At 40.5% G+C, this 22,927-nt stretch overlaps 1 protein-coding gene across 3 annotated transcripts in view; it reads left to right on the top strand.

Annotated features, from left to right (window-relative positions):
- Nucleotides 1-9,395, top strand: part of FGD4 (FYVE, RhoGEF and PH domain containing 4) — a 253,092-nt gene extending 243,697 nt beyond the window's left edge. Inside the window, exon 18 of one of the 3 annotated variants that reach the window (XM_058743131.1) lies at nucleotides 7,751-9,395. In XM_058743131.1, the coding sequence (XP_058599114.1) occupies nucleotides 7,751-7,803 (53 nt within the window). In that variant the 3' untranslated portion in view covers nucleotides 7,804-9,395. Of the gene's footprint in view, nucleotides 1-2,819; nucleotides 3,008-7,745 lie in introns of those variants that run through there. The other 2 variants (XM_058743133.1, XM_058743132.1) reach the window with 2 other exon arrangements.
- The last annotated feature ends 13,532 nt before the right edge of the window (nucleotides 9,396-22,927 follow it).

Genomic DNA, 22,927 nt, shown 5'->3' with positions numbered 1-22,927 from the left:
CACAAGCTAGGTCATGTAAAAGGAAAAAAAATGAATAGAACCTTTCTTCTGAAGTATCAAATTGTAGGGCATATAGAGCTTTGGAATAGAGGCTGAGGGGAAAAGAAATCAACATTTTATATAGCTAAACTCTTTTAGTAACAAAACCAGATTTCTGATTAGTTAATACATAATCAAGGACTTCAAAATCTAATGATGAAAATCTTAATCTTCGCATAATGGATTTTTGCTTTCAAAACTCAGTCTCACCATCACCACTATCACCACCATCACCACCATCACCATAGCACCTGGACTGAGGAAATTAGAGGCAGCTGGTCCCTGTTCCAAAAGGAGCCAGAGGCGCTGAAAGACACATGTCCTAAGGAAGTGGGGCTGGCAGGGTGGATCTGGCCCAGGGTTTGGATGAGTGCCTAGTCTGCAGTTACTTCATAGAGGAAGTGATTCATGGGTTGTTTTGGTCCTGCATTTAAGTAAAAACAAAGCCAGCTTGCTTTGTCTTAGTAAAAGAAACTCTCTGCTTTCATACAGTGAGAATGGACCTTATAGTTCATGATGGCATTTTCACAAGAAACAATATTTTAAATCACTTAAATATGTTGTCATATACTGTGAAATATACTGTGAAAAAATTAACTTAAGAAAGTTGTTTCTGTAGAGAATCATGTCCAACGGTGGAAGAAACATGCCTTATCCTAAAGATCATCTTGTAGTTTTTCAGTATCTTTTCCATCAAGATGCATTTATGTATGTTTGTGTGTATACTTGAGGAGTAGAGAGCAGGCAGCCATGGAATATAAAGAGAATGAAGCAAAGGACCCAGGCTTAGTTATAAATATAGAAGAAGGAACCCTCAATAAAGAAAAATTATTTTCTAAAGTAGTCATGATGCTTCTTTTTTTTTTTAATTTTTATTATTTTTGAGACAGAGAGAGAGCGTGAATGCGGGAGGGTCAGAGAGAGGGAGACACAGAATCCGAAACAGGCTCCAGGCTCTGAGCCATCAGCACAGAGTCCGACGCGGGGCTAGAACTCACGGACCTCAAAATCATGACCTGAACCGAAGTCGGCCACTTAACCGACTGAGCCACCCAGGCGCCCCAATGACGCTTTTCTAAACATACCTTTTTTGTTGAGTTTTGACTTTTGAACCATCTTAATGTTTTACACACACACACACACACACACACACAATAAAATTGTGAAACAAAATCTAAAGTAAAATACAAATGCAAATGAGTAAACCTGTCTGTATAGCAAATAATAGCACACGAATAATAGCCAAACTGAAGCTAAAAATTAGAAGAACTACTTAACACATACTTTTAAATACAGAATATTAACTATGTATTCTTAAACTAAAAATGATAGACTTACAAACAAATATTGAATTCCAGGTCATTGGTGTGTTTCTCCCAGTGGCATGGCTTAACGTCTCTAACATTACTTCTGCTGAATTTTAGAACTGAGCAAATAAGTGATGTGTTGAGGATAATGGAAACCAAATTTCTCACTGTCAGAGAAAGTAGTTACAATATGGAGAGGGAGAACATGCTAATAAATCCTGTTTTTGGACTAGAATTGCAGGAATCGGCACAAATATACGGTTTTATAAATTTAGCTATCTAGGTGGGTATAGATGTTTATAACAGAAACATATAGTTGTAGATATATAGATATAGATATAGATATAGATGATATAGATATAGATATAGATATAGACACATCGATGTGTGTGTTCATATATTTCCTAGCTGTCTGCTGTGAGGATCTAGAAGCAATAACATCCCAGTAATATACCAGCATATCTATGTTGGTTTCTAAATACCATTCTCCTTTAAAAGAAACCAGAACTCCTTGGAAAATTAGCTGATTCCAGGGCTAGGGTAGAGAACATTCAAAGTAAGTTTAGAATATCATATTATGCTAGAAAATGGGAAAGTGCCCAAAGAACGATAGCGACATGTCCGAAGAACCAGGAGTCAGCTTGAAGAAGCTCCCACTGGCAAAATCTGGGACAGTCGAACATGAAAATAAAAATGGAGGTTGTTATATGTCAATTATATCTCATTAAGCCTGGGGGTCAGGGAGAATGATGGTAAGGGATTAAAATCCATTAAATAAAATAGGAACACACGAATTCAAACTGGTACAAATGAATGAATGAATGAATGAAGAAAAAGGAAAATTTCTTCCTATAATAGAATGCAAACAAATGTAGAAGTAATGATGAAGTTAAAAAAAAAATAGCATTTCACAAAGCATAGCAATAAATGGGCACTGTAACTAATGGATAAAAAATTCTTGAGGACAAGTATATCTATACAGTCTTGGAGTTGTACCTACAAAATTCTTATTAATTACAAAAAGAAAAAAATAACCTTACAATGGAAAAACATGGGGACAGCACCCTAACCAAGTGAATATCACCAGTAGAGACAAATTAGTGTCATGGGCCTATTGATCCGAAGCACTCAGAAAGGCATAATGTCATTTCTGTGGTATTCCTACCAAAAGGGCAGAACCTAATCTCATCACAAGGAAATATCAGACAAACACAAATTGAAGAATAGTCTACAAAATGCTTGGCCTATATTCTTCAAAAATGTTAAGGTCATAAAATACAATGACAGACTGAGGAACTTTTCCAGAATAAAAGACTACAGAAGACAACTAAATGCAATGTGTATGTAATCTTTGATTGGACCCAAGCCAGAATATTTTTTCCTACTATAAAGGACATTATTGAGACAATTGGTGAGAAATTAACATTTCCAGATTCGATAACAATATTGCATGTGTTAATTTTTCTGTTTCAGTAATTGCAATGTGATTACATAAGAGAATATCCTTGTTCTAGAAAATACACACTCAAGTATTGGAAAGTAAAGAAGCAACATGTCTGCAACATACCAACAAATGATTCAGCAATGAAAGAGTGAGAGATTAAGCCAATGAAATAAAAATGTTACTAGAGAATCAGGATTAAGGATAAGCTAGAATTCTTGTAATTTGTTTCTAACTTTTCTGTAAATCTACATGTATTTCAAAAAATTTTTTCCAACAAAAATTTTTTAATGTTTTTATGGAGTTTAACCTAGTTCTTTATTTTCCTGCGTTGTGATCCTATAATTGCAAACTTCCTTTTATCTCTCTTCATACGAATTAAAATTTTTCATAAAGATATATAAAGAAAAGCAACTTCAAATTGTCCTAGGAAAAATAATAGTCTCAGAAAATAGTTTATCTTGAGTCATTCATTCATTCAACATTCAAATATTAATTGAGTGCTTTCTATATGCTAGTTACTTATTGTATCAATATTTAAGTCTAAGGGCAGGCACCTGGGTGGCTCAGTCGGTTAAGCATCCAGCTCTTGGTTTCAGCCCAGGTCATGATCTCACGATTCTGTGGGTTCGAGCCCTGTGTCATGCACCACACTGACAGTGCAGAGCCTGCTTAGAATTCTCTCTCACACTCTCTCTCTCTGGCCCTCCCCACCTTGTGCATGTGCACTTGTGCTCTCTTGCTGTCTCTCTTTCTCTTGAAATAAACTTAAAAAATTTTTTTAAGGTCTAGGATTACTCTGAAAAATTGACAGTAGGTTTCTTTTTAAATTTCTCTGAGCATACAGCTAACTATCCCCATATGTTGTCATTCCTCTAATCAGAGGATATGTTCTTTGTAAACAAAATGATTTTTGAAAATATATAAGCAAGCCATACTTTCACAAAATGTTATATGTCAACATTCACAAGGAACAGTTTTGACCTCACAGATGTCAGCTGTCATGCAACCTAAGGTAATATTTCCTTTTTTTAAACGTTTATTTATTTATTTATTTTTGAGAGAGAGAAAGAGAGAGTGAATCCCAAGCAGACTTCACATGTTCAGCATGGAGCTCGACACATGGCTCGCACCAACTGACCTGAGCCAAAATCAAGAGCTGGTCGCTTAACCGACTGAGCCACCCTGGCACCCCTACTGTTGTATTTTTAAAATGAAACAAAAACAAGAGAAACATCCTATTTTAACTAGAGTAGAGATATGTACCAACCAATATCTGGAATGTTATAAAATTACCCATTATTTCAAATAAAAGGAACTGGGATTGATTACTAAAAGCATTGCTTTGATTATATATTAATGATTGGTTTATTTAAGGGATCCAAGGAACAGTAATAGGTTTTTGGGAGGAAAAATTGTGTGAGAGTAAAAGAGACAACAAGCTGAGTAAATCTGTGATTAACTTCCTGCATGCATTTGGTGAGACCAAAGTTCTGCATAAGGGACATTTATGTATTTCGTTTACTCTTAAAATACCAAATTCCAGAGGATCTGTGTTTCTATTGTTTTCAAGTGACATTAGAAAAAGTGCAGTAGGACAAGTTGTACATTTCAGCATTCAGAAACCAAAGCAAAGAAAACCATGAAACCAGTATGAGATGAGACTACAAAGCCCAGGCTTCAAGCAGCCTAAGTAAAGATCAATGTAAGGTTTAAAAATAAAACCATGGGATCCTGGGTGATTTCATCTTGACTTTTCTTCTCTGTATTTTCCATTTTCTCTCAAATCTAAAAATTAAATTGAATTCTCTCAAATCCAGAAATTAAGAAACACACCATCATTAAGGACCTGCTGACATCACCTAAGAATATGCCACCCCTAGTGGCAGTCACCCATCAGAGTTTGCCAACAGTGGTGGCAGCCTGGCAGATCCAAGCTTCCTCTCACCTCGGGGTAGTATCTGACAGTGACTTGGGCCCCGAACAGAGGAGAGAGTCCCCAGCTCCCACACTTTGCATTAGTATTTGTCACCTAAGCCCCAGTTATAGGACACAAGTTGCTCGGGTCTTAGTATGCAACAGATTCCTTGGCCAACATAACAACCGAAATGCAACAAATAAAAACTCTTCAGCTTCTGCCAATAATCCTGTTCTTTATGAGCTCCGAAGAAGGCCAGGGGGGCCGGCCTAGGATCAGGGTCAGATAGGACATACAGAGCCCCAGGGAAAAGTAATAATTTGGTGCCTTTTAAAACTAATACTATTTAAATACTTATTTAACATTTATTTGGAGAAAAGAAGGAAGGGCAGAGAAGTAAGACTTCTGGGGGCAGCTGGCAACCCAGCTATTGTGTTCTGGGCTCTCCAGTTTTGGCAAGAGAGTTGCATATGCTTACTATTCACAACACGAAAAGACAGCAATCAGCTGGACCCAGTTTCACTAGAAAGTGGTGTAAGGGCCACTTACTCACGAGCGCCACCTGGGGGGTCTCAAACTGTGACAAGTGACTTTAACCACATTCTGTACTCTGAGAGTTCTGGTAAATACGATTTTCCCCAAAGCACTGTTTTCCACCATGACCAGCGCTCACCGACACTTTAGCATCCCTTGTACAATGGCAACACGGGAGGCTCCCCTGCTCGCCCACCCCTTAATCCAGCTCTGCCGGGAAGGACAGCCCAAAACACAGCTGTGCTATGACCCTCCAGGTAGTTGTCTTTTCCCCCTCCACTCTGCTCTCTTATTCTACTTACTGTTGTAATGTTTTCTTTATTTTTGAGAGAGCACAAGTTGGGGCAGGGGCAGAGAGGGGGACAGAGGATCTGAAGCGGGCTCTGCACTGACAACAGTGAGCCCAATGTGGGGCTTGAACACATGAACCTTGAGACCTTGACCTGAGCCCAAGTCGGACGCTCGACCGATTGAGCCACCCAGGTGCCCTCTTATTCTACTTGATACCAGAGCAAATTCCTCGAGCGTGTTTCCCCACCAGTCATAACCACATCCAAGGGATAGCCTGTCACAGCTCAGATTGAGCTGGAATCCCCAAATTATAAACATTAAAAACGTTTTTTTTAATGTTTATTTTTGAAAGAGAGAGACAGAAACAGAGTGTGAGCCAGGGGAGGGGCAGAGAGAGAGGGAGACACAGAATCCGAAGCAGGCTCCAGGCTCCGAGCTGGTAACACAGAGCCCAACGCGGGGCTCCAACCCACGAACCGCGACATCATGACCTGAGCTGAAGCTGGACGCTTAACACGCTATGCAGGTGCCCCTGTAATTCCCAAGTTATAGATATATTTTTGTAAAATAGGGATCCACTATTTGTAGCCTGGGGTCTTACTAGTTTCATTCAATATCATCTACCCTAAGCACTTCTCTACCTCCAAAAGCAGTTTTTCATATTAAATTTTTTTTTTCATTTTATTTCTTTTAGAGAGAGAGAGACAGCAAGCATGAGTGGGGGAGAGGGGCAGAGGGAGAGAGAGAAAGAGAGAGAGAGAAAATCTTAAGCAGGCTTAATGCTCAGCACAGAACCCAAGGCAAGCCTTGATACAATGACCCTGGGATCACAACCTGAGCCGAAATCAAGAGTCAGAGACTCAACTGACTGAGCCACCCAGGCGCCCCCAGTTTTTCATAGCAACAGTTAACATTTGAGGGCTCACTATGTGCTAGGCACTAGCACTATAAAAATTCATATTTTTATATAAATTATTTCATTTATACTCCACCACAACTTTTTTTTTTTTTTTTTTTTTAATTTTTTTTTTTTCAACGTTTATTTATTTTTGGGACAGAGAGAGACAGAGCATGAATGGGGGAGGGGCAGAGAGCGAGGGAGACACAGAATCGGAAACAGGCTCCAGGCTCTGAGCCATCAGCCCAGAGCCTGACGCGGGGCTCGAACTCACGGACCGCGAGATCGTGACCTGGCTGAAGTCGGACGCCCAACCGACTGCGCCACCCAGGCGCCCCACTCCACCACAACTTTTTAAGCAAATGTCCTACTTCCTAATTTTCACTACTGTATTTTTTTTGTTTATTTACTTATTTTAAGAAAGACAAAGACAGTGTGAGTAAGGGAGTGGCAGAGAGAGAGAGAGAGAGAGAGAGAGAGAGAGAGAGAGAGAGAGAGAATCCCAAGCAGGCTCCACACTGTCAGTGCAGAGCCCGACGTGGGGCTGGAACTCACGAAACTGTGAGATCATGACCTGAGCCGAAACAGAGATTCAGATGCTTAACCTACTGAGCCACCCAGGCACCTCTTCATTAGTTTAGATAATGCTTCAAGGAACATCTTTTTTTTTTTAAGTTTATTTATTTATTTATGTCAGTAATCTCTACATTCAACATGGCGCTCGAACTCACAACCCTGAGATCAAGCATTGCATTCTCGTACAACTAAGGCAGCCGGGCACCCCAAGGAACATCTTTAACTTGTTACTGAGGGCCCACTTGTGACTGAGATTAGATGTCCTAGAAAACTTCTTAGGCAGGTGGTTGTTCTGGGAGGAGAGAGTGGGAAGAAGTAACACCTGAGAACCGCACGGGATGCTTATTGGAAACCATCCCACGGATACCCATCGGCGCTCGCGGCTGCTGTGATTTTGATGTGCCTGGGGCTACGTGCCTGCAGGTGGACAAGGATCATTTTCTCCCAGATGATTTTTTTTATTAAAAAAATATTTTTTAATGTTTATTTATTTTTGAGACAGAGACAGAGCACTAGTGAGGGAGGAGCAGAGAGAGAGGGAGACCCAGAATCTGAAGCAGCGTCTAGGCTCTGAGCTGTCAGCACAGAACCCAACGAGGGGCTCAAACTCTTGAACCGTGAGATCATGACCTGAGCCGAAATCCATTGCTCCCCTGACTGAGCCACCCAGGTGCCCCTTCTCCCAGATGATTCTGATTTACCCCCTTCTTTCTTTACCTGCTCTCCTCCATTTTTATGAAGCACAGTGATGGTCAAAACTGTGGTAAGAACGGGCCGAATACAAGACCTGTCCCGATGAGCTCCAGCCTGTGCCTTGTGCCCTCATGTCTTCCTTCTCTTCTCCCAGATGCCCGAGGGCTTCACCAATGGTCTCTTGGGTAAGTCTCAGCCTGTCATGGGGTAACTAGAATGAAAAAGATATAACTTTCCAGCCAAAAAAAGAGAAGGGAATTAAGGGATCCAAAAAAAAAAAAAGCCTTTTAAAGTCCGAAAATGTTTATAAAGGAGAAAAGAAATGTTTATAAAAGGAGAAAGGTGGGGAGGCAGATGGCAAGGGTATATTCCCATCCTTTGCTTCCTCACATCAAGAATGACGGCTCTCAGTCTGCTTTTCCATCTCCATGTCTCCTCCCTCCACGGGGATATTTGGCAGAGTCTGGAGACGTTTTTGGTTTGTCACAATCGGGAGGGAGGTGGTGCTCTTGGCATCTAGTGCATAGAGAACAGGAATGCTGCTATACAGACATCCTACAGTGCACAGGACAGCACCCCGCAACAAAGAATTCTCCCATCCAAAACTTCAGTAGTGCCGAAGCCGAGAAGCTCTGCTCCAGACCCTGTACTTCCCTACAACCCTCTCCTCCTTTCTTCTGTCCCCCTGTCCAAATGTTCTCGCCTCTACTCCCTTTGGGTCCAAATGGAAAGATAGGATCTAACCAGAATGCTTTAGGGGCCTCAAGTATTTTCCTTAGGTTCTCAGTCTGTAGGTGGTATTTAGCAATAAGGTTCCTGGAGCAAAATTCCTTATTTCATCCATGAAACTGGGAACTCATGGAGACCCATGAATAGCCTAAACCCTAGTGGGCTGGGAACATGATCTGTGACCTGCAGAGTTTGAAAATTACTGTCCTAAATGGACTTGAGCCATGATTGCTAAACACTTGTCTTTCAGAGCCATCTCTAGTTCTCTAGCTTAACATTTTTTTAGGATGTTTCTCAGCTTTGCATTCCTTTGGGCTATGATTCATTCTCCCGTAACCACTCCCCACTCCCGCAACGTGTCATTGCAATTTGTGTTCCTATTGAACTTGTAAATTCAACAGAGAAATAGAATTGGTGTTAGTTTTTATTTGATAACTTAAGAAATTAATTTGCTGAGAAAACGTATGCCTTGAAGGAAGAAGTCCTCTGCGGATTTTTTTGCTTACGATTAACATTCTGATCTGAATACATTTTAATGCTATTCATTATATCTCATTACACTTCTTGTGAACTGCTGGGTAGACTGAGCCTATAGAAAGGATTTTAGATGATGGAACAATGACAAGAGTGCACAGAGGTTCTGACTTTAAAACTCATCTTCAACATGGCTACCTTCGAGTCAAATACACTTTATTTGGGGGCACCTGGCTTGCTCATTCAATAGAGCACACAACCCTTGATCTCAGGGTTGTGAGTCAGAGCCCCATGTTGGGCGTGGAGCCTACTTGGCAGTCAGAAAGAAGGAAATCCTGCCATTTGCAACAACATGGATGGAACTGGAGGGTATTATACTAATTGAAATAAGTCAGTCAGAGAAAGACAGATATCATATGTTTTCACTCATGTGGAATTTGAGAAACTTGACAGAAGACCATGGGAGAAGGGAAGGGGGAAAAATAGTTTCAAACAGAGAGGGAGGCAAACCATAAGAGACTCTTAAATACAGAGAACAAACTGAGGGTAGATGGGGGGGAGCGGGGAGGGGAAAATGGGTGATGGGCATTGAGGGGGGCACTTGTCAGGGTGAGCACTGGGTATTGTACGGAAGCCATGAATCATGGGAGTCTACTCTTGAAGCCAAGAGCACACTGTATACACTGTATGTAGGCGAACTGGACCGTAAATTATATTAAAATAAATAAATAAGTAAAATGTGCTTTAAAAAATAAAAACATTACTAACACACATACATACACACATACATAAATAAATAAAATACCCTTCATCTGTGCATGAAGAACTGGGAAGGAAAAAGGGAAGGAGTTGATGTGTATTCCCAAAGACCTGAATGCAGTGCTGAGTGCTTATATGTACCACATTTTGGGAATGATCTAAGCATCTTACTTCATCCTCACAACCCCATAAGGTAGGATGAGAAAACTAAGGCTCAGAAACTTTAAGAGAACCCCTCAGGACATGTATTTAAGGAGTGTCAGAGGCAGATTATAAACCCAGATTTATCTAGCTTCAGTGGTCACACTTGACAACAATGGCTACTATTATTGAGCACCTTTCATGAAAAAGACACTCTGTTAAGTAAGCCCTTTATATGCCTTATTTTGTCTTGAATCACACAGCTATTTTTTGATGTATTTTGTAGCGGAGCAAATGGACTCAGAGAGTGTGCATCACTCGTTCCAGGTTAGAACCCATAAACAGAACTTGAATTCAAGCGTGCTGTGTCTGCCTATAAAACCCATGCTTTAAAGACTACAGTATATTGCCTCTCCAAAACATCATTTCCACCTCACCAGGTAGTCCCTTACGCATTATCTCATCAAATGCCACCATCACCCTCTGGGCAAGAAATCTTGGTCCCTTTTTGCAGAATGGGAACAATGAAGCTCAGAAGCATAGGTAACCTATCTAAGGCCACACATCTTTCCCTGTACATGGATTATATTAGGCAAGGAACATTCATTAGTACTCATTCCACCAATAATTTTCAAGTTCTCTCAGTGTGGGTGCCTTTAAAGACCAGTGCAATTTAAAAAAACAAATCAGGGGCGCCTGGGTGGCTCAGTCGGTTAAGTGTCCGACTTCGGCTCAGGTCATGATCTCACGGTCCGTGGGTTCGAGCCCCGCGTCGGGCTCTGGGCTGACAGCTCAGAGCCTGGAGCCTGCTTCAGATTCTGTGTCTCCCTCTTTCTCTGACCCTCCCCTGTTCATGCTCTCTCTCTGTCTCAAAAACAAATAAATGTTAAAAAAAAAGAAAATTTTTTTTAATAAAAAAAAAAAATCAAGGGGGCGCCTGGGTGGCTCAGTTGGTTGAGCGTCCGACTTCGGCTCAGGTCATGATCTAGCAGTCCGTGAGTTCGAGCCCCATGTCAGGCTCTGTGCTGACAGCTCAGAGCCTGGAGCCTGTTTCAGATTCTGTGTCCCCCTCTCTCTGCCTCTCCCCAGCTCATGCTCTGTCTCTCTCTCTCTCTGTCTCTCTCCCTCAAAAATAAACTTTAAAAAAAACTTAAAAAAATAATAAAAATAAAAAATCAAATCATAAACAAATTGTGTTCTACATACATACATACATTTAAAGGTATTAAAAAGAATGAGGTGACGCTACATACATTGATTTGGAAAGATGCCTATAAGATAGTGAAAAATTATAAAACAACATGACTCTACTCCAACTTAGACATGTGTGGGAAAAAATTTTTTAAATTTTTTAAGTGTTTTATTTATTTAGAGAGAAAACGCACACAGGAGTGGGAGAGTGGCAGAGAGAAAGGGCGAGAGAGAATCCCAAGCAGGCTATGTGCTGAAGTATGGAGCCCAATGTGGGGCTTGAACTCACAAACTGTGAGATCATGACCTGAGCTGAAATTGAGAGTCAGATGCTTAACCAACCCATGTGTGGAAAATTTCTGAAAGCACACACCAGAAAACTTTGCTAATAGTTCCCTGTAGGGCGAGGGATTTGATGAGGTGCCAACAGAGTTCAGGTGACTTTTATCTTCCCTTTTATAACCTTCATTATTATTGTTAAAATTATTTCCACCCTTTCTCTGAAGTGAAAAAAAACCAAAAATCTAAAACAACCTTTAGAGGATCTCCTAGCTTGAGAACATACCCCAGTCTGGGTGTGATAAAATTAATCTAAGCTTTGCTAACATGCTAGTGTTTTATAACGGGATCTGGAGAATGAGATGTACAATCTCTGACACACAGTTGGCAAAGTGGGTGGGGGGAGGGTAGGAAAGTGGCTTCTAGAAAAGGTATAGATTAGGCTCCAGGCCACAGTTGCTTCTGGGTGACTGATCCTGGGAGTTGGTCATCTTTGTGAATGTAATGTCTGTGGGCAAAACTCGGGGATGCTACTTCTTGGGGCTTTCAGTTGGCTTCAGGGTTTGGGTTCACCTTCTACCAGACAGTGCAGCTGGGTCTTAGGCAGGGACATAAAATAATTGTGAAAGCCGGACAAGTAACTGTCAAATTTTAATTCTGCAAAAAGTCTCATTTTTTTAAAAAGGACTCTGACAGCTCAGAGCCTGGAGCCTGCTTCAGATTCTGTGTGTGTGTGTGTGTGTGTGTGTGTGTCTCTCTCTCTACCCCTCCCCTGCTTGCACTCTGTCCCTCTGTCTCTGTCTCTCTCTCTTTCTCTAAATAATAAACATTAAAAATAATAATAAATTAAAAAATTAAAAAGAATTTGTTTTTGAGAGGAAGAGAGAGATCAGAAGCTGGGGAGAGGCAGAGAAAAAGGAATAGAGAAAGAATCCCAAGCAGGATTCACACCGCCGGTGTGGAGCCCAACAGGGAACTCGAATTCACCAACCGTGAGATCATGACCTATACTGAAATCAAGAGTCGGACGCTTAACCCAGTGAGCCATCCAGGCGCCCCCAAAAGTCACATTTTAAAATGTATGAGGGTTTTTATTTTTTGTTTGTTTGGTTGTTTTTTTGTTTTTTAAATCTGGAGATACAGGACTCCTAGATCAAGGAGGTTTTGTCAAATTGAAGGTCAAGAGAGTGGAGTTCGAATCCCGTCTCTGCTAGTAACTGGAGCTATGAACCTGGACAGATCATTTTACCGCTTTAAGCCTTTGTTTTCTTATTTGTAAATCACTAAAGTTGGACTAAAATTTAAAATGATGAAATTGTTGGGGCGCCTGGGTGGCGCAGTCGGTTAAGCGTCCGACTTCAGCCAGATCACGATCTCGCGGTCCGTGAGTTCGAGCCCCGCGTCGGGCTCTGGGCTGATGGCTCGGAGCCTGGAGCCTGTTTCTGATTCTGTGTCTCCCTCTCTCTCTGCCCCTCCCCCGTTCATGCTCTGTCTCTCTCTGTCCCAAAAATAAATAAATAAAAATAAATAAATAAATAAATAAAAAAATAAAAAAATAAAATGATGAAATTGTTAATGTTCCTTTAGATTCTAGTACTATAAGTTTTTTTTCCAAAGTCAGTTTTTAATTAATGAAATTCCAGCATAATTAATGTACAGTGTTATGTTAGCTTCCGGTGTACAATATAGTGATTCAACAATTCTATACAGTACTCAGTGCTCATCATGATAAATGTACTCTTAATCCCCGTCACCTGTTTCACCCATCCCCCACCTCTCCCATCTCCCCTTGGTAACCATCAGTTCTCTGTAGTTAGAAGTCTGTTTTCTGGTTTGTCTCTTTTTTAACTTGTTCATTTGTTTTGTTTCTTAAATTCAACATATGAGTGAAATCATATGGTATTTGTCTTTCTCTGACTGACTTCACTTAACATTATGCCCTCTGGACCCATCCATGTTGTTGCAAATGACAAGATTTCATTCTTTGTAAGATTCTTATTATGTTTTTTATTATTCATCGTCCCCCTGATTCTCCTTGCTTTTTTGAAAGCCTGTATTTGGTATCATATACAAGTATAATTTATTGTATGTATAACTATGCATAGTCACTTCAATTTTTTAAATGTTCTATAGTGCTTCTCTCCATTCCTGTTCATCTAGAAGTCTAATTTCTCAGCCAAAGCCCCTGGGCATAGTGAATCCTGTGAGCACAAATAAGGTAGCCGGTGGGCTCAGCATTAGTGTTGATAAGCACATAGAAATCTCCACTTCAGGGGCGCCTGGGTGGCGCAGTCGGTTAAGCGTCCGACTTCAGCCAGGTCACGATCTCGCGGTCCGTGAGTTCGAGCCCCGCGTCAGGCTCTGGGCCGATGGCTCGGAGCCTGGAGCCTGTTTGTGTCTCCCTCTCTCTCTGCCCCTCCCCCGTTCATGCTCTGTCTCTCTCTGTCCCAAAAATAAATAAAAAACGTTGAAAAAAAAATTAAAAAAAAAAAAAAAAGAAATCTCCACTTCAAGATTCCAAGTTTTATGCAGGCAGATAGGCTGGGCTGCTTGTCAAATAAGACACTGTAAGTGATGCACTTGGGCACCAAGAAGGCATTTGTAAGGACCATTTTTTTAAGTGTGCTTATTTTATTTTATTTTAAATGTTTAGAAAAAGAAATAAAGGACCAATATATGCAAAATTTCACTAATAATTAAATGCAAACAAAATGATTGCTTTTTTACCTATTAAATTGGCAAAACTAAAAATATGGACACTACCCTAGGGTGGGTATGAGGAAATGGATACTCCCATATACTCTTACTACAATTATAAACTGGCATACAGTAACTATTTAAATTTTAATGACGCATACCCTTTGACTTAGCAATTGCATGTCTAGGAATCTACCCTACTGAAATAATAATATAAATATGAATATAATTGACTCTTGAATAATGCAGGGTTTGGAGCACCAACCCCTGCACAGCTGAAAATTCCACATATAATTTTTGAGTCCCCCAAAACTTAACTACTAATAGCCACTGTTGACCAGAAGCCTCACCAATAAATAAATAATTAACACATATTTTATTGTTATATGTATTACATAATGTATTCTTACAATAATGCCTAAATCTTTCTTAATTTTTTCAGTATTTTTAGGCTACATGGTTTATCTGTGAATTTTTTCAAATTGTCACAAATTTTCTGCAACATTGTCCAGAATAAGAAATTTGAACTGATCTATCATCTGTCAAGAGAAAAACTTAAGTAAACTTAAGTAAATTGTCACACTCTTTACAACAGAAGACTATGCAGCTATTTGAAAGAATATTTTAAGGGGCACCTGGGTGTTCAGTTGATTAAGTGTCTGACTCTTGGGTTAAGCGTCCAACTTAATTTTGGCTCAAGTCATGATCTCATGACTTGTGAGTTCGAGCCCTGCATCGGGCTGTGTGCCAACAGCACGGAGCCTGCTTGGGATTCTCTGCCAGCAGGAGCTGGCTCTCAGGGTCTGTTTTCCTCAGCCACTATCTGAAAATCAGAAAGTATTACCAAAACCATTAACTCCTGAACCATGTCATGCCTCCTATATCTGCACAAGCAAAATGGATGCCTTGTGTAACACTTACATCTTTTCATAATTTAAAACAGAATTTAAGCCTTGAGTGAATGTACCTGTTTTATGGAAATAAAATTATATATGGAACACTTAGTTGAAAAGATATTGAGAAATATAGGTTTTTTTAGTTTTTAAAACATTTTTAATGTTTATTTATTTTTGAAAGAGAGAGACAGAACATGAATGGGGGAGGGTGAGAGAAGAGGGGGGGAGACACAGAATCCGACACAGGCTCCAGGCTCTGAGCTGTCAGCACAGAGCCCAACACAGGGCTCGAACCCATGAACTGTGAGATCGTGACCTGAGCTGAAGTCGGACACTTAACCAACTGAGCCACCCAGGCGCCCCTGAGACATACAGTTTTTAGCTTCCGAAGCAAGAGAAGCCCACAAGAAGGAGGTTAAAATACATTTTGGGGGTGCCTAGGTGGCTCAGTCGGTTGAGTGCCCGACTTAGTTCAGGTCATGATCTCAGGGTTCATGAGTTCAAGCTCCACATCAGGCTTACTGCTGCAGGTGCAGAGCCTGCTTCGGGTCCTCTGTCCCCAACTCTCTTTGCCCCTCCCCCACTTGTGTGTGTGCACTCTCTCTCAAAAATAAATTTTAAAAAAATCTAAAATACACTTTGAACGAGCCATTCTTTTTTATTTTTCCTTTTATGTTTTTTGGTTACTATTTTATGGTTCCTTGTTCTAATATCCTTCTCCTGTCTCCTTTTAGATGTTCTAATTGCCCATTCTGCCCTTGGCCATTTTTTTTTCTTTATATTACCTGCACAAGTTCATCTATTCCAAATTTGTCCAGATGTCTCCACCTTCATTATTACCACCCTTGTATACATTACCATCATCTCTGACTTAGATTACTATAGCACTCCCTGTCTGATTTCACATTTTCTGTTACCTTGTCTCAATCCAGTGGGATGTGGCTCATGTTTATACAACTCGTAAGATCATATGTCTCTTTGCCTACTCTTCTGATCTTCTCCCTTGCCTCTAAGATTCGTCTCTAGCTCCTCACTCTCATGAGTTCACCTCTGACTGACCAGCTATTAGCCCGGCCATTCACCACTCCCTCACAGACCTTTATGCCTACATTTAACCACAATGAACTCTTTAAAGCATCTAGAATTCATCATGTGCTTTCTTTCCTCTTCACTTTTGCACAAGCTGCTCTTTCTGCTTGGTTTAGAAGTCCTTTCTCTTCCTCTTTGGTCAACTCCTATTCATCCTTAAATCCAGGAAGCCCAGGCTAGGTCTGTCTCCTATGTGCTGATGTGTATGAATTCTGCCCACTTGCCAAAAAGAGAAAGAGAAGAAAGGAATTTTGAGGATGCCAATGGATGTGTTTTGTTCACTTTTGTACCTTTAGTACCTGACATAGTATTTAATAGTTCTTTTTCTGTTTTCATTATTATTTTGTTTACTTTTGTATTTGCTACTGGTATGAATAGTGGCACACATTTGAAACTGCTGTCTGGATTTTGTGGCACACCATTTTCTTTTTCTTAAAAATATTTTAATGTTTATTTATTTTTGAGAGACACAGAGTGTGAGCAGGGGAGGAGCAGAGAGAGAGGGAGACAGGGAATTTAAAATAGGCTCCAGACTGTGAGCTGTCGGCACAGAGCCTGATTCGGGGCTCGAACACAAAGCCTATGAGATCATGACCTGAGCTGAAGTGGGCTGCTTAACCGACTGAGCCACCCAGGTACCCCGGGGTACACCATCTTCTATCTTTCCATTAACTTACTAGTGCTGCTCATTCTATTTAAAAATTTACTTCTGTTTGGGTAGTAGGTCACATCCTTAATAGTTATATTATTATTCCTATTTCATAGATTAGGGGTTGGGAGTAAGTAAGACTTCTCAAAGAGATTGATTAATTCAGAACTTTTTCCTCACACTTTTCTAGTTCCAAAGTAACTTGTTAGTCTCTGACTAGCCTATATGAAGTGTATTTAATATGCAAAACATTTATTCAATCACTCATTCATCTGTCCATCTATCTATTGATCTATTTAGTCAAAATTCCATAACTGAAGGAGACAGAATAAAATCCATCAGAAAGAAACAGAAAGCTGTTGGACAAACCTTTATATATATTATAAATACTTTTTGATATACTGTCTTATTGACTAATTTTACTAATTGTGTCACTAAAGTATAAGTTTTATCATCACAATTGTGTGGCATTTTTAGAAAATTGGTTCTTATAACTTAAACTGACTCATGCTACTGACTGCTGGTTAGATGGACCATGGACCGTTTGGGCAATTAGAAAGGAAAGATGTTCAAAGTCTATACTAGGCCTGACTACCAAAGGAAGAAATCCAGAGTGGATGTCCTTCTGTTTACCACAGTGTACTGGTGAGTCTTTGGATATGCAAAGGTAGCTTAACCAAGGGCTGAAAAGCTAAATTCCTCTTCACCAAAAAGTGTGAACTAATTGAGTTGGTATAGGGAAGACACAAAGGAAGTCTGAGAAACAGAGGAAAAAGATTTGCAGAGCATCTAAGAAAGGCAAACAACATCTTGGGAGCCTGTAATGCAGTTGTAAAAAAAAAAAAAAAAAGGCCAATGAAAAATTCCCAGAGACAAGTTAAGAAAGGTAGTTTAAGAACAGGGATGTCTAACACGTAATTTTCAGTTGTTGGCATTACCACGATGGAAAGTCACTTTATATCTCAAACAGTTAGTGATATACACGTGTTTTGAGGGTGAGAGGATTAAAAAAATAAGCAAGTTCCATTGGTGAACGGTATGGAGCAAAGAAAAGAAAATTGGCGAGGGAGAAGAGTCAATGCTATTACTCTTAATTGTGTTGTTACACTGCCCTCTACTGGGTTGTCAGAATCCCCCTAGATTTAATTGCTGGCTGTCGAACCAGCTGACCGGCCCCATCATCTGTAGACAATTTCCTGCACCTGCTGACAAAGTATGTGTTAAGCTTGAGGCCTGGGGAGTAGTGCAAATTGATTAAAGCTGTTTACTTTACCGTCTTTGCAAAATACAGGCAGTTTCCAAAATATAACAGAGACTTCCCCATCAGAGGTGTGTGTGTGTGTGTGTGTGTGTGTGTGTGTATTTTGTTTTTTGTTTTGTTTTGTTTTGAGAGGGACTGAGACAGCGTGAGTGGGGGAAGGGCAAAGAGAGAGGGAGAGAGAGAGAATCCCAAGTAGACTCCGCACTGTCAGCACAGAGACCTATGTGGGGCTCAAACTCACCAACCATGAGCCAAACCAAGAAACCTGAGCCGAAACCAAGAGTTGGATGCTCAACCAACTGAGCCACCAGGCGCCCCCAGAATTGTGTATTTCATGTTAACATTAGATCTGCACGTTCCACTATGATTTGAAGGCATGGATAGTGGCAGCTTGGTTATGATTAGTGATCAAAACACTGGCAGAAAATGATACCAGACACTGATGCTATAAAGAAAGTCTGGATGATCTTCTGCGAGAGCTATTAAAATAATTTCTAGTTATTAATTTAATTCAAAATAAACTTTCCTTCTTTCGGGATATTAAGTTAGAACAAAGCCAACTCACTCCCTACCAAAATAACTTGGCAGCTATTCTGAGGAAGACTTCTGTGTCAGGGTAGCCTCATATGTTTTGGCTGGGTTTAACTGCAAATCCTAGTTACAGTTGTACCAGTTTAGACCTGCTTCAATCCTTTCGAATCCTGACTCTCCAATAAAAAGAAAACGGAAGTTTACGAGAGTGGTACTATGTTACCAAGCATCATGCTAGGTAGTGGAGATAACTAGCTACATAAGATGCCACTTCTGCCCTCCGTGGACTCAATGTTGACTAAGCGGGAAGGACATGCTATTGTCCGTAGTACCCCCTCCCTTTAGCAAATATAGTGCCTGGCTAAGACCCATGTGCCTAATAGGTACTTGATAAGTGTGTGTTGAATAAATGAGGGAATGAATGAAGAAACGAGGCGGTATATGCAAAGGTTAGGAGTCTGCCAAATAGCCTGTTTTGATCACAGCTCTGCTACGTATTAGCTATATAAATAAATCACTTTACTTAAATCCCTGGAGCCTCAGTTTCCACATCTGTACACCTATCCTGCAAAGTAACTGCAAAATGCTTAGCACACTGCTTCACATCCAGAAAGCACTCAATAAATGTTTAATGTTATAATGTGAAAAGGGCAAGAAGGAAAAGGAGTGATTAAATATGGGGATTAGAATTCCTAGATTATGTCTATATATGTACATTTAAAAGTACAGGACAATGTTGGATTTGGGAAAATTTTTAATGGTGAATAAGAGATTGGTTTCCAAAACCAATTTATTCATGTGGTAGGAAACTTGAACCCTCGAGACAGTGACTCACATGCTTATAGTTCCATAACCAGAAAGAGAACATTCTCTGGTTAGGTCAAGTTAAAAAATTCTGAGGGAAGGCTTCTAAATGGCCCTGCTTGGGTCAGGTTCATCTTAACCGGATGTGGTACAGACTTTGGGATGGGAGGTTGTCCTGGGTGGTCCAGGTGGGCCAATTTAATCAAGGGTTCTTAAAAGAGAAACTTTCTTGGCTGTAGTGAGAGATATGACAGAAGAAGGGTTAAAGTGATGGGACATTGCTAGCCTCGAAGATGTTGGACCCGGAACGAGAGCTAGGAATGTGAGCATTCTCTAATCTGCAAATGACAAGGAGATGGACTTTTCTGTAGAGGCTCCAGAAAGGAATGCAGTCCTGATGAAACCTTGATTTTAACCAGGTGAGACCCACATTGGACCTCTGACCTACAGAGCTGTAAGATAATACATTTTTAGTTGTTTTAAGCACAAAATGACGTGTTTAGACAGTAATAGGAAACTCATATACCAGGGAAACGGGGTGGAAACCTACTTTCATTTCGTCCCACATATTCACTCAACATCGTCGGCTCTGAGGCAGCTTGCTCAATGAGGTACCTGTAGCTTCCACCACTGCCTGCTCACCTCATCCACAGGAATAGATTGATTTGAGAGGATAAAGTAGATTATGTAGAGGGAAGCAGAGACAAGAAGTAGAGGGAATTCTGATGCTACCTGAGCCGCCAGTTCCAGTTAATTTTGAGGCCAACGTCATGCTTGCCTTTTGGTTATACAAGCTAATCAATCCCTCTTTTTGAGCTAGTTGGTTTGAATTAAATGTCTGTGACTTGCAACTAAATGATCCTGTCTAAATCATAAATCTATGGTAAGGAAGATGACCGAAGGAGAAGAGTGTTGTTTTGTTTCGTTTGGTCTTTAAAGCCTTTGTTGACAGTACCTGATAATGGCTTAATACGATTCCATAGCAACCCACTGAGAAACATGTTATCCCACTTTAGATGAGGAAAGTCATACTTCTTAGCTAAGTGGCTTTCCCACAAGCAAGAATATTCTGAATTTAAAACATGAAAACCCATATTGGTTTGCTTTGTCTCCAGTGAAACACATTGCACATAGAGTATCCTGCCTTGTGTTTTTTCTTTTTTTTTTTCAAAGTTATCAAAATAGAGCCACATTGTTTCAAGGCCTCTCCACTTCCTGTTTCTGCAGCCTCAAACGGTTTTCTTTTCCTCTGCATCCGATAAACTCAATGCTCTAGAGTCTAGAGAAGTCCTGGACAAAGCTGCTTAAACCTAACTGGTGGCGGTGGTGATAGGAGGACTTTTTGTGCACTGGCCATGTGGTTATTTCTCCTAGAAAAAAGATAGAATTAAAAAGGTGACACTATTATTCCTGAAGCACATTAAAAGGATCTGGATGTTACCTCCCAAGAGATATTTTATAATTTAAATGGAAATATGTAACGCCACACAAATTCATGACATTTGTCTTTCTGGAATATTGTATGCTTGTTATTTTAGTTTTGCAGATAGGAAAAGACTATGTCTATTGGTGCCACAAATTAGGGAACAACAGGTGTAGTTGCATCATTTTGGCCCCAGGGCACCTTGCCCCTATGAAGCGGTTACTGATTATGCCCATGGAGCTTTACCATGAGCCTACCCCCTCTGTCTTCTTCTTCTTGGGAGGAATACGGACTGCTCACAGAAAAAGGAGATGGAACTCTCTATCACTAGAGGGCTGAGAAGCAAAGTGGGTAAACTCTGACTACTATATCATCTTGGTAAAAAATAAGAGTATTTAGAATAAATATCTTGTCTGCTCTTCATTTTTTTGCAGTTCTGAAGTTTTTGTGTTTAAGAAAGAGAAGATAGGGGTGCCTGGGTGGCTCAGTTGGCTAAATGTCAGACTTCGGCTCAGGTCATGATTTCATGGTTCATGAGTTTGAGCCTGCATCTGACAGCAGAGAGCCTACTTTGGATCCTCTTCCTCTCCTCCTCTCTAAAAAATAAATAAACATTAGGAAAAAAAAAAAAAAAGCAATGTTCATTAAACTTGGTAAGATGTTAGAACACTACTCATGGACCTTCAGGTCTTAGCTTACATGATATTTTATTCATTTGCCCCCAAATATTTATTGACTACTTACCATGGGTCCTACTGAACAAATCAAGCATGTTCCTCGGGGCTACTGTGTAGGGCTGTGCAGGTGAATAGTACCTAGTGCTGTTGTGTAGTGCACAACTTCCACTATTGCAGGTGTTTTTACCCTCCTGGAGACTAAATCTGGTGACTTCTAGAAAGTCTTGCTGGAATTTTCACTCTTCCCCCTCAAAGTAGAAAAGGTGCTCCTATTACGTGTTCTAAAATACAGTCAGTCATAGCACTTTATCCATTTATAATGAATGGTGTCATCCTGTTAGATTGTAAACGCAGATGGGACTGAGATTGCATCTACAGCAAAACCTTGGATTGCAAATAACTTGTTCCTCGAATGTTCCTCAAGACGAGTAAACATTTCTAATAAATGTTAACTTGATAAACAAGCAATGTCTTGAAATACCAGTAGTACATGAGCAGTGTCTTGTAATGTGAGTTGTACGTGACGCCGAATGTCACATGATCACAACTGAGCCAATGATCCTTGAAATTCACTTTGATATACGAGTGCTTTGGGTTACAAGTATGTTTCCAGAACAAATTATGCTCGCAAACCAAGGTTTTGCTCACAAACCAAGGTTTTACTGGATCTTGTTTGTCACTTTCTAGGGGCTAGGGATGCATCAGTAAATTAAACAGTCAAAAATCCCTGGCTTCTAGAAGCCAATAATCTAGCAAGAGGAGAGAGTAAATAAGTTCAATATGTAGCATGCAAGATGAAAATAAATACTATGGAGAAAAATAAAGCAAGGGGGCTTTCTTTTCACCTACTTTAGGTTTTTGCTCAAATGTCACCTTTTTATACTTTGAGATAGGAAAGATTTGGAGGTTTGGAGTAGAGGAGAAATATGATCTTGCCTAAAAAAGAAAAACAACATTTAGGAATGTAACAGGCACACTTAGCAAAAAGCAAGTAAGGTAGTTATCAGATCTCCACTTTGTCAGGAATCAGGCCACAGCAAATAAAGTGTTATACAGAATATAGAGAACAAGGGCTCAGCCTTTCCCCTCCAAAACTCTTGACATAAGCTTCTTCCACAACACGTTTTTACAAAAATCTTGGGAGAACCCGCATGTTCCAACCGGGGCTGGGTATTGTATTTTTGCAAAATAGCACCCCACGCCTTCTAGTATCAGCCTACAGACCTTTTGCACCTGGTTGGGGTGTCTGAGGCTCTGAGTTATTCTTTAAGTCTCTTCAACCCGTCCTTATTGAGCAGGCAGCTTCATAAGGAAATAACATCTTGGATAATCAAGATACTACGCTCTGCTAAACACACATCCATATCTGGCATTTTCACACCCGTTACGCTCTGAATACAGGCGTAAGTGTATTTTCCCTCCTACTCTTAGGGCTTCGCTCCGAGGGCTTTTGACGAGAGCCTGAAAACCACGCCCGCCCCAAGCACCTTCTCCCTCGGCTCTCCACCCGCCCAGCGCGGCGTAGCTTTCTGGAATCCGTAGGCCTCTCTTTCCTCTGCCCCAGAACTACAACTCCCGGCAGGCTCTGTTTCTCTCCACCTTCCTCTTAGCGCATGGCCTGCCGGGAGGG

Source organism: Neofelis nebulosa, chromosome 8, assembly GCF_028018385.1.
Source record: "Neofelis nebulosa isolate mNeoNeb1 chromosome 8, mNeoNeb1.pri, whole genome shotgun sequence".
Classification (NCBI taxonomy): domain Eukaryota; kingdom Metazoa; phylum Chordata; class Mammalia; order Carnivora; family Felidae; genus Neofelis; species Neofelis nebulosa.
This window is presented reverse-complemented; position numbering and strand designations above follow the sequence as displayed.